At 52.1% G+C, this 10,816-nt stretch overlaps 3 protein-coding genes across 4 annotated transcripts; 1 reads left to right on the top strand and 2 right to left on the bottom strand.

The window, feature by feature from the left end:
* The first annotated feature begins 718 nt into the window (after window positions 1-718).
* Window positions 719-1,429, top strand: LOC133099701 (ubiquinol-cytochrome-c reductase complex assembly factor 3). The gene is made up of 2 exons (XM_061203516.1): window positions 719-946; window positions 1,037-1,429. Exons 1-2 carry the CDS (start codon window positions 719-721, stop codon window positions 1,184-1,186), a joined length of 378 nt encoding a protein of 125 aa, XP_061059499.1. The 3' UTR covers window positions 1,187-1,429.
* A 1,906-nt stretch (window positions 1,430-3,335) lies between these two features.
* On the bottom strand, window positions 3,336-5,938 carry UBXN1 (UBX domain protein 1). Of its 2 annotated transcripts, none has more exons than XM_061203518.1 (10): window positions 5,843-5,938; window positions 5,655-5,742; window positions 5,462-5,515; window positions 5,279-5,373; window positions 5,111-5,180; window positions 4,757-4,948; window positions 4,611-4,662; window positions 4,378-4,494; window positions 3,647-3,839; window positions 3,336-3,480 (listed from the first exon to the last, which is right to left on the bottom strand). In XM_061203518.1, the coding sequence occupies exons 2-10, from the start codon at window positions 5,711-5,713 to the stop codon at window positions 3,431-3,433; spliced, it is 882 nt and encodes a 293-aa protein (XP_061059501.1). In that variant the 5' UTR covers window positions 5,714-5,742; window positions 5,843-5,938; the 3' UTR covers window positions 3,336-3,430. The 2 variants fall into 2 exon arrangements, with proteins under 2 accessions (XP_061059501.1, XP_061059500.1); XM_061203517.1 differs by having other exon boundaries at window positions 5,267-5,373.
* A 2,172-nt stretch (window positions 5,939-8,110) lies between these two features.
* Window positions 8,111-10,795, bottom strand: LRRN4CL (LRRN4 C-terminal like). The gene is made up of 2 exons (XM_061201885.1): window positions 10,065-10,795; window positions 8,111-9,523 (listed from the first exon to the last, which is right to left on the bottom strand). The coding sequence occupies exon 2, from the start codon at window positions 9,516-9,518 to the stop codon at window positions 8,826-8,828; it is 693 nt and encodes a 230-aa protein (XP_061057868.1). The 5' UTR covers window positions 9,519-9,523; window positions 10,065-10,795; the 3' UTR covers window positions 8,111-8,825.
* Window positions 10,796-10,816: the final 21 nt, after the last annotated feature.

Raw genomic sequence — 10,816 nt, forward strand, 5'->3', positions numbered from 1 at the left:
GTGTATGCTATTTGCCAGGAACTGTTTTAAATGCTTTTCATATAAACTTATTTAATTATCCTAAAACTATGAGATAGATACTGTTATTAGCCTCATTTTCCGATGCAGAAACCGAGAAACAAAGAACTTAAACGATTTGCCTAGGGTCACACAACTAAGAGGTGTTTTCTTCTCCAAACTAGAATTCGGTATGTTACACAAAATCCATGGTTTTCATGGTTTAAAAACAAAACAAAAAAACCAAGGTTATATACCATGAAGAGAAAGGTAACGTTTACTTTCAACAAGTAAAATAAAAGGAAAACATAAATATACCCTTCTCCCCACCCGGTACACTTGGCTTTGAGTTTTTGTTCAGGAGTTGAAGGGATTGAAGGCAGTCAATAGATTGATGTTTATAAGTATCTGGATGTCCTCATGTACTGTACTGGAAAAGCACAAGTAATTGTAGGAAACTACAGAGCACAGCCCTGACCCTCTATTGATCAGGACATTGCGGAGCTGGGCAATTGTAAAACTCACAGCAACAATGAAGACACTTACTCTCCCCTTAGCAATCCTGCTCGGGATTTCATGACAAGGGGGCCCACGCTCGGCTCTAGGTGCCAACACCTCTTGACGTGGTCAACCTCCTCAGCTAAACCTAGTCTTAACACCCAGGCGCTCTAGCTTCGAAACGTTTCTCTGGCCAGGCCCTCTCTAGCCCGGCCCCGTCTCTATGGTTTCCTGTGTGAGGCGCTCTAGCCTGCGCAGATCGAGACGTCGCGGCGGCTTTGCTAGGCTACCGGAGACTCCGGAAGGCGCCTCGCTGGTCGCGCGGTCGGCCATGGAGACCCTGCGCAAAGCGCTGATCGCGGGCGCAGTGCTGGGCGCGGGGGCTGGCGTGGGCACCGCGCTCTTTGTCCTCGTGACCCCGGGAGAACAGCAGAAGCAGGCGATGCTGAAGGTGTGAGCAGTTGGGAGGCCGAGGTGGGGCAAGCGGGCGGAGAACCGCAGGCTGGTAGCCCGGACTACGAACCTCCCTTCCTGCCCGCAGGAGATGCCGGAGCAGGACCCGCAGCGCAGGGACGAGGCGGCCAGGACCAAAGAGCTACTTCTGGCCACTCTGCAGGAGGCAGCGGCCACGCAAGAGAACGTCGCCTGGAGAAAGAACTGGATGAGTGGCGGCGGCGGGAAGTCAGCCTGAGGCCAAACCTGCCCCCGTGCGCGCCGGGACCTCCGCTGCAGCGCAGGAACCCGAGCCGGCCTTACTCCTCTGTGGGCCGGCGGGGAGTCCAGACACGCGCAGACCTCTTCGGGACCTGGGGAGCTGCTGCCGGGTGAGCACCTTCCCCCCCAAACCCTGCATTGACTGCGTTTTAACGTCCACGTCTTGTGCCAGGTCATCGGATGTGGCTAACTGAAGGAACCAATAAATCATGTTCCTCCATCCAGAGAGTGAGCGCTGCAGCTGGACGCCCATAAAAGCCTAGAGTGTTACGGGGGTCAGTGCTGCGGGCGGGCTTGAGTGCAGCTCCCGCCTGCCCCGCCCCTCATGTGACGCTGAAGCCCTATAGGCAGAGCGACCACGTTTTCAAAACACACGTCAGGTCACGTGGTTTGCGTGAGTGTACTTTCGGGGATAACCGACTGATGTTCTTGAAATCGTTAACTATCCTGGAAACTCTTGTGCAGTAAATACCCATAGAGGAGGACACTCTGGGTGCCTGTCCTTCGAATGAGGCTGGAGAGGGGCTTCTAGCAATTAACATGTGCCATAATGCCTTCTGTGACCTTAATTTAACCTTCGGAGGCCACCGTGGCAGGAGCGGTGAAAGGAGTGTGTTTTGAGTCAGATCTTGTTTCAACTCCTGCATGTTAAAAAACCTCTGAGCCTTAGTCCTGTTCCATAAAAGGTGATAACTGGGACTTTCCTGGTGGTCCAGTGGCTAAGACTCCGTGCTCCCAATGCAGGGGGCCCTGGTTTGATCCCTGGTCAGGGAACTAGATCCCAGGTGCTGCAACAAGAGTTCGCATGCCGCAACTAAGAGATCCCGCATGCTGCAATGAAGATCCCGAGTGCTGCAACTAAGACCTGGTGCAGATAAATAAATAAATAAATGGTGACGATTATCTTGAGAGTTGTAAAAAGGTGAACTTAGGAATGTAAAGTGCAGTGCCAGGCACAGGGCAGCCTCTCACTAAATGCACTGGGGTTTTCCTCCCACAAGGTTTTCACTGTACTGGTTTTCAATTTCTGAATCCGTCATAGGATCTATTGGCGATGCCACTGATGGGATGAGGTAAAGCTATCAGTGGGGTGGCCGCCCTACAGCGAAGACAACCAATTCACTCCCCTTTTGTCTATTTTATGTCCTGTGGTTCCAAACAAGATTGCAATTGATGGGGGACCGGGGCGGGGGGGGGGGGAGAGGGGGCTGCTTGTATTAAATAAAGCCGGAACACACTAAATAAAGCTTGGTAACACTGAGGTGTAAACCCAGATAAGAGCATTGGTGCAGTTTTCAGCTACTAGATGGTGAAGTCGTAAGCTGAGCACATTTGTCATGTGTGATTTGTCATGTGTCGTGTGGGATGAGAGGAGGGAGGTCAGCAGCTGTTTGAGGGAGCACTAGGATGAGGTGAGCAGCCGCAGCACAAGGGGAGCTTGGCAGTTCAGAGCCTGAGCCCTAGAGTCAGGCTCCCCAGAGATGTGTCCAGGTTCTGCTACTTGCTAGCTGGGTCAGTTTGGACAAGTCATGTGCTTTGGTGTCCCAGTCTCTAAAATGGGATCATTGTACCTACAGCTAGATAATACTGCCTTCATATCTCAGTTAATACGTACAAAGCACTTAAAACTGTGTGGTATATATTAAGTACTCAATACTTTTTAGTGCAGAAGAGATGCAGTTGTGAAGGAGCTCCTACGGCTCCTCTCACTGTGAATGGTCACATTTTAAAAACTACCCTTCTAGTAGCTAATACTTAATTGGGGACTTACCAGGTGCCAGGCACGGTGCTAAAGCACCTTACATCAGCATTACGTAAGCCCCCAAAACCCCAATTAACAGGCACTATTATCCCCATTTTACTAAAGAAGAAACTAGGCTTAAAGAAGTCAAGGCACATAGCTACTAAGGATTTCAGGCTTAGGTACTGCCTTACCCATAGGAGCAAAAGATGCTATCCAACGTACACCCCCCACTCCAGCACCTCTCCCCTTCAACCTCCCAAGCAACTCATCAGACCCAGAGATTAGAAACACGTCTCCCGTGGAAATTTAAGAGGAAGCATAGGGTCTATTCTAAAAGCCTTCCTTTTGTCTCTCCCGGCCATTCACGAAGGAGTCAGTCACATACAGAACTCAGAGGGTCTATTTATTAGGAAGGTGATGTCAGTGCTTTATCAAAGATGAAGAGAGGTCAGAGAAGGATGGTGGGATAAAGGCCTCTCAGCCGGGACATTTCTTGGCCACAATGAGGACAGCAGAAGGCACAAGTCCTGAAGATGGAACGAAACAGGTTTGAACCAAAAGATCTGCTTTTTGCCCACCCCCCCCCCAAATTCCTGGCCTCACACTATCTCCACAAAGTCCCTTCTTTGCATCCCTTCCTTTCTCAAGCATGTCCCCTATCCCCCTCCTGGTTTCGGGTCCCACGTGTCATACCCAGCTCCTGCAGAGGCCGCTCCATGTCAGCCTCTGAGAAGGCCCGCCGGGGGAAGCCACTAAGCAACTGCACAGGGTCCTGGCCCCCTCCTAGCTCCTCCCCACGGTGGAGCTCCACATAGAGCCTCACAGCTGCCAGCTGTTCCCGTGCCCGGAATGTCTGGGTCAGTGAGCTCCCATCTGGCAGCCTGACCTAGAAGGCAAGACAGAAATACAGAATTGTGAGTGTCAAAACTGAGTGAAGTGCCCAGGTAAGGAAAAGAAAAAGAGCAAAGTTGGCTTCTCCTTCCTCTTAGAGAAACTAAACCAGCATAATTACTATTTAAAGCACCTAATGAACAACCACTTAGGCTTGGCTTTACTGAACACTGAAGAGAGAGACTCCTAGCTCCCTCACAATTTAAGGAAAACAAAGACAAGATTACACAAAATATCTGGATAGGTACCACATCATGCAAACAGCTGTATAATAAGCCAAATAAAAATATGATGAACAAGTAAGAAGTTAACTGCTGAATAAGAAGAAGAGATAGATTTATATAAGACTGGGGCAAGTAAAATTTGATATCTTTCCTAACAGCAGAGGAGGTAGGATTTCAAAAGTCATTTACAAAGACGGGAGAGGTTTGGCAAAGGGAACATAACTGAAAAAAGCTCTGGGCTGGGCTGGGCTGGGTGCCTTACAAGCCAACAAAGAGTCCCAGGAGCAAGTCAGGAATCAGAATCAGTACCTGTATGCGACACTGGTCATACTCTCGCTTCGTGGGAGGCTCCTTGCTGGGAGAGGAGGGAACAGGGCCTGGCTCTGTTGTTGGTGGGCATGGCTGAGAGCCCACATGACCACCATACTGGAGGACAAAGTTAAACAATCAGGCACTAAGCCCAACCTTTCTCTCTGAAGCTAGAAAAGGGGATTTACTAGCCCCCCTACTTCATTACTCTCAGTATCTACCCAATCACCTACCTTCTTGGCTCTCTCTGCTTTGTCCCTTTCGATCTTTTCTCGGACTCTTTGTCTGGAACGCAGACAGAACGAAAGTAGGTCAGACACTGACAAAGCAAATCTTGATTCCTTTCTCATCTCTTAGCCAACACCCCCAGCACCCAGACCTAGCTGCTAACTCTTCAGCCTTTTCCCTCCTCCGCTCCTCAGCAGCCCGGCGCATCTCATCTTCCTGCAGCCGCTGTCGGGCAGCTGACAACTCTTGCCCTTGTCTCCTGCGCTGCCGTTCCCGTTCCAGTGCCTCCCGCTCCTCTCTTTCTTCACGCTCCCGCTGCTTTTGGGCCACCAGCTCCAACATCCTGTATTGCAGAGAGGAAAGAGTTCAAGAGAAGTGGACATAAATTGGGAAGGTGCGTTTATCAACAAGGGATTCAGAAAACAGAATCCGGGAACACAGTCCCAAAACACCGCTGGGGAGAGGTGGAGGATGAGCCTCAGAAATGTGACCTTGTTCCTCATACCTCTTAGTCTGTTCCTGTCTTTCCTCTTCAGTCAAAATGGGTTTGCTTTCTCCCACAGCAGACCCAGGTCCTACAAACAAGCAATCTGTATTATTACCCGTTCATCCTCCTCCTCAGGCCCTCCTGAATAATCACACTGGGTCCCTCCGTCAGGACCTTCAGGGCCACCTTGCTCGGTGGGGGTGGGTTCCCGTCCCAGGATATGTCCAAGGGGGGTCGCTAGTGGCTCGTCCACGTCTGGGTCGTCTTCATGCTCCATCAACCTGGCAGGGAAAGTCGGGAGGGAGGTTAATGTTCAGGCTGCCCCTCCTAGGAGTCCCCAGTCCCCTGCTACCCGGTCTGAGCGCTCACCAGTCCATCGCAGCCTCGATACCCTGGTTCCCTGTGAGGGCCAGAGCCTTCTCCCTGGGGGCAGAAACACCGTGAATAGCGCCCACGAGCCATGGCGATGGTCAGGCTGGGGCGTAGAGCCTGAGGCCAGGCTTGGGTAAAGGCCTGGACAGGTCGGCGACACCCGCGGACGGGTGTTAGGGGGCTCCCTTACGCGCGTCCCCTGGGGAAGCCCATCTCGAGGAGACTCTCCAGAGCCGTCAGCTCCGCCATGACGCCGCCACCGCCGCTTCCGCGGGGACCTGGAGGGGGCGAGAAGGCCGGAGAGGGTCAGCGCGGGGCGTCCCCCGCCGGCGCGCTATCCCGCCCCCAACGGCCCCAGCCGGACGCTCGCTCACTCACTGGCTTCGGACCGGCCCTGGACACCGACGAGAAGAAAGCCTAGGGGAAGCGGAAGTGCCCGAATCTGTTTGGGTCACGTGGAGGCGGACGTGGACGGGTGCCGCGGAGAGCCAGAAAACACAGGCCTGGCCCGGCTGCCAGGACCTGGCGTTGAGGGGACAGGCGGGGCGTGGGAGGGAGTAGCGGCCCGGGAGGCAGCCCACATTCCCCCGCCCAAGCCCGGGCGCCCGGCGGCGGTGTAGAAGAAGGGCGATGCCGACCTGAAACCCTTGGGCGAATCAAGACAGCTCTCGATATGGCCCCTTAGCGCGACCGGTTGGAAAATTATTTAGCAGTGTTTATCAGGAGCCATAGAAATGTGCGCACCCTTCGACCTGCTCATCCTCTCCGGCAATTGAGCTATCCTCCGCGCGACTGCCAAAGGGATCTTTGCAAAACACAATAACTGATCCTGTCATCACCTCCCTAATTAAGACTTCTCCATGACACCTCAGTCACCTAGGACGAAACTTAAATGCTGGTAGTCTGGCTTCCTCCTACCCTTTCTTTTGTTAATGCCCCATTTGTAAAGTGAGGATAACAATAGCACCAACCTTAGGTGCCTGGCAAGACTATACTGTGTAAATGTTGGTAGTTGGTGCGGAGTTCATCTCTCACCACTTGAGGGTAACTTGTGCTGATTGCAAAACTCTCCCTCCTCCCGGTCTTTGCACATACCCGTCCCTCTGTGTCTGGGATGTCCTGCCTCTTCTGTGGGCTTGGTTAACTCCCAGTCGTTTTTTGGACTGGACCCTGGGTTTGCTTTCTGTCTTTTCTTTCCTTTTTTTTTTTGGCTGCACCGCATGTGGGATCTTAGGTCCCCAGGGATCAAACCTGCGCCCCCTGCTGTGGAAGCGCGGAATCTTAACCACTGGACCACCAGGGAAGTCCCTGGGTTTGCTTTCTAAGCGAAGCCTGCCTTGACCACCCCATCTCCACCTCCCAGCCCCGGTATTTACTCCATTAGCACTTGTCCCCCTGGTGTGTAGTCTTGTTGATTACTTAGCCCGCCGCCACTACCTAGGCTGTTAGGTCCCTTAAGTTAAAGCTCACTTTAAATGTTTTTTAGGAGGCAGAATAATAATAAGTTGCTGATATTGATAATATATGCACTAGAGAATTTTATATGGTTAATTCATATTTAATCATCACAATCCATATGATGTAGATACTATTATTAGTCACTGGAAACAGACACAGAAAGATGAGATAATTTACCGAAGGTCGCAGAGCTAGGATTCAAACCCATGCAGTGGGCGTTCTGGAACCGCTAGGCTGTGCTGCCTCTCTGCGGTGGAATGAAGATCATCAGCTTTGGAGTTGGGCAACTTGGGTCAAGAAATCCTAACTCACCTCCTTACTTGTATTGAATAGCTTCAAACCATTTAGAACCTCAAACTTCTCACCTGTGAAAAGGTGATACCATCTCTTAGAACGATTGTGATAAGAGATTAAGTAAGAATGCATGTAAAGCGCGTCTTTAATATTAAGACAGTAAGGAAGAAAAAGTACAGAAAAAAAAAAAAACAGAACGAAAAAGTGAGATAGTAGGCCCTCATTATTAGTAAATGAATAAATGCTGAGGAAATACAGGAATCAAACTAAAGACACGAAGTATTCACGGCAATGTGGTGTGTATTCTAAATAACAAATGTGTTCTAACTTTATTCTAGAGTTCCAATAATAGAAGAATGATTAAATTGTATAGTACTGCCTCTCTCACCTACTTCAAGGTAAGTACCCTATGGGAATACACAAACATGTGAGGATACACAAACAAGGATGTCCATAGCAAACGCTGAAGACAAATGTTCTAACAAAGAGCCAAGGCTATTGTGAGTTAAGGAGCATCCTCCAATGGAAAGTTATGCCTTTCACATAACTAAGAAGGCTGTGATTTACCAACATGGAACACTGTCCATAATATATTGAATGAAAAAAGAATATATTTGCATTGCTTAGAGAAAAATTTGCTCTGCTACAGGCAATTACCTCTTCAGGAGAAGGGGAAATTTCATTTTATCCTCTTCGGTACTGAAATTTGTATGTGTTACTTTTATAATTTAAAAAAAGGTTATAAGATCAGTAAAAGTGAGGAATAAACTGTGTAGCAACTTAGACTTTTCTACATCCAGTTAATTTAAAAATAAGCTCGAAAGTATGTATACTACTCCGAAAAATCGGTGTGTGGACAGGGAATTGAAAAGGATCATGAAAATTGAAAATGTCTTCCTTTTACATCTCCTTTAATGTTGTTACAGTGAATATACAATAAACACAAATGGGGGAGGGGGAGTCCTTTGTTATTACTGTATTATTATTATTTTTACTAGCAAAACCACAAGCTTGTCCCAAACAGCAGCTTGGGCAGTCCTTCTCTTCTCCACCCCATGTCAGTCATTTATTTCCACTCGCCTCAGACACAGGTAGATTCTAACTCAGTGCGCATCCTCACTATCTAAACAAAAAGGCAGAAGGAGAAGGAGTGGCCTCTAGCCCCAAACTCCCATCCCGCAGCAGCTTATTCTCAAAACCCCACGGAAGCCACCCATAGTGGCAGGGCCCTTTTGAGGCTGTACAACAGGAGTAGACTAACCGTAGCCAACGGGCCGAAACTGTCCGGGGCCTGACTTGTAAGGCCCAAGAGCTAAGAATCATTTTTACATTTTTAAATGGTTACATGGTTATGTAAGAACTACATGATATCTTCGATTTTATCCCCTGGAACCACAAAGCCTAAATTATTCTGGTCCATTAAGAAGAAATTTGCCGACCTTCTCTACTCCTAAACCTAAGCTCGGAGCAGAGTGGAAAGTCTGGGGCCTGAACCGACTCAGCGGGGGCCCAGCGCCCGGCCTTCCATCCCGCCGTCTGGTCTGTCGGGGCGCCACCTCCCCCGGAGCGGCGCCGGGCTTAGCTTGGCCGGAGAGGCCCCCGGGAGGCCTCAGAGTCCCGCGCCGCTCGGGCGGCCTCGGCGGGGGCAGCCCCAGCGCTCGCGCAGGCAGAAGTGCCAGACCAGGGCGGAGCAGCTGAGCAGGGCCAGCGCCGAGCCCACGCCCACGGCCCCGTGCAGCAGCGTGCGCGGCCTCGGCAGCACGGTCAGCCGGCCGCAGGGCCCGAAGGCGGGGCCGCCCACGCCGTCGAGGCCCTCGGCGGCGGGCACGCTGCTCTCCCCGGCCGCGTTGGCGGCCACCACACAGACGACGTATGCGCCCCCGGGCTTCAGGCCCTTCAGCTCCGCTCGGCGGACCGTCGAGTTGAGGGGGGGCCCCTTCTGCGGAGCCCCGGCGCCTTCCCAAAGCAGCAGCCAGTACTGGTGGACCGGGGAGAAGGGGGCGCACCAGTGCACCACGGCGCGGCCCGCCTCTGCCTCCATGCGCACTTCCCCCAGGCGTGGCGGGTCGGGCGGCTGCGCGGCGCTGGAGAGGCCGGGGCACAGGCACGTCGTCGGGCCGGCCCTCTGCAGCTCCTGGCAGGGCACCTGCAGGTGGCGGCAGCGGTCGTAGTCGCAGGGGACAGCCGGCAAAGGTGTCTCATCTTGCTCCTCTTCTTCCGAGTCTCCCGCCAAGGGCTGCGCTCTGGGAACCAAGGAGAAGGTGACAGCCAGGAGCCACAGAAGGCAGGGAGAGCCCGGCATGGAGTCTGGAAGGGAAGGAGGGGGAAGGGTAAAGGCCGGTCAGCCCTCACACCTTGCAGGCCCCCCTCCCTCAACAAAAGCTCTAGAGAGAGGGAAACACGACCAGGGACCAAGAGAACAGGAAGGAGGTGGAAATGAGACGATACACCCCTTTGTCATCCAACTTCTGAACAGCCTATGTGCTTGGTTTTGGGCGAAAAAGAATAAAATGTCGTCTGACCCGACAGAGAGAAGTGCGCAACCAGCAATGCGTGAAGCACGAGAAACAGTTAATGAATAAACTGAGTGCTGAGGGGAGAAGAGGAGTAAATGATTTACGCAGCCTGGGGAAGGAAGATGGAATCGTTCCCAGCTGCCACCCAGAGAAACCATCTAAGTAAAATAAGTATCCATCAGTCAGCGACACATGCAGAAACCCAGAAAGGAGATGGAAGTGAGAAAGGAGAAGAGATGGGACACAGAGGCCCTGGAACCCTCCCTCCCCACCTATCAAAGTCCTGGTCCCTGCCTGCCCCCCACCTCCCTGACTCACAAGCAGCACCTTACCAGTGGGTAGGCCTTGATGCAGTGAGTAGCAGGCCGGGGGTCCTAAGAGGTCCCCAGGAGCACAGGCTGCACAGTCAGGTTTTCTCAATGTCTTCAATTTCAATTCTGTTTTGGCTCAAAGCTTTTATACCCTCAACTGTGATGTCACCACCTGGCCCCCCTTCCCCTGCCCCCCTCCCCGGTGAGTGCCAAGAAGAGGGCTGGTGCCTTCAGAGGGCCTGAGTCACGGGGCCAGGGGTGGGGGAAGCCACATGCAGCGGTTTCAGCTGGAGGCCAGGATGCCTGGGTTCTGAAAGAGCAGTGGAATGTGGAAGGCAGCCAGGAGCTGAGAATCCAAAGGCTGAAGTCACGTGAGGGGGTGAGGAGGGGAACACAAAGGACGGGGCCACCTGGCTGGTATCAGAGAGAAAAATAGCTGTGGACAGCATGGGGCCTGGGCTACAAAATGCTGTTTCAGTAAAAAATCATACCACATCCATGGCAGTCATTTCCTGTCTTCTGCCTCCCAATGGACTGAGAAAGGGAGGGGTGCGGAGGCCAGAATGATGTATCCCAGCTTTCCAGACCCGCCCTATGCTATCCCCCTCCCCAGAGGGAGATGAGAGTCACATGGATGGAGTGGGCAGGTTTTCGCTCCTTGGACGTCCTAGGCTGTGAATGGAAACAGCTGTGCCTAAAACAGTCCAGGGTCTGGAGGTCTTCCCCATCGGTAACCCCTGACAAGACAACCTCCTCCAATCGGGGTGGGGGAT

This window comes from Eubalaena glacialis, chromosome 10, assembly GCF_028564815.1.
Source record: "Eubalaena glacialis isolate mEubGla1 chromosome 10, mEubGla1.1.hap2.+ XY, whole genome shotgun sequence".
NCBI lineage: Eukaryota > Metazoa > Chordata > Mammalia > Artiodactyla > Balaenidae > Eubalaena > Eubalaena glacialis.

Excerpts from the sequence above, each read along its gene's own strand:
- LOC133099701 (XM_061203516.1), top strand. The coding sequence starts at position 719 with ATGGTTTCCTGTGTGAGGCGCTCTAGCCTGCGCAGATCGAGACGTCGC. Across the intron at positions 947-1,036 it reads AGAAGCAGGCGATGCTGAAG|GAGATGCCGGAGCAGGACCC; the intron begins GTGTGAGCAGTT and ends TCCTGCCCGCAG.
- UBXN1 (XM_061203517.1), bottom strand. The coding sequence starts at position 5,713 with ATGGCGGAGCTGACGGCTCTGGAGAGTCTCCTCGAGATGGGCTTCCCC. Across the intron at positions 5,374-5,461 it reads ATCGAGGCTGCGATGGACTG|GTTGATGGAGCATGAAGACG; the intron begins GTGAGCGCTCAG and ends TTTCCCTGCCAG. Across the intron at positions 4,663-4,756 it reads GCTGAAGAGTTAGCAGCTAG|ACAAAGAGTCCGAGAAAAGA; the intron begins GTCTGGGTGCTG and ends TCTGCGTTCCAG.
- LRRN4CL (XM_061201885.1), bottom strand. The coding sequence starts at position 9,518 with ATGCCGGGCTCTCCCTGCCTTCTGTGGCTCCTGGCTGTCACCTTCTCC.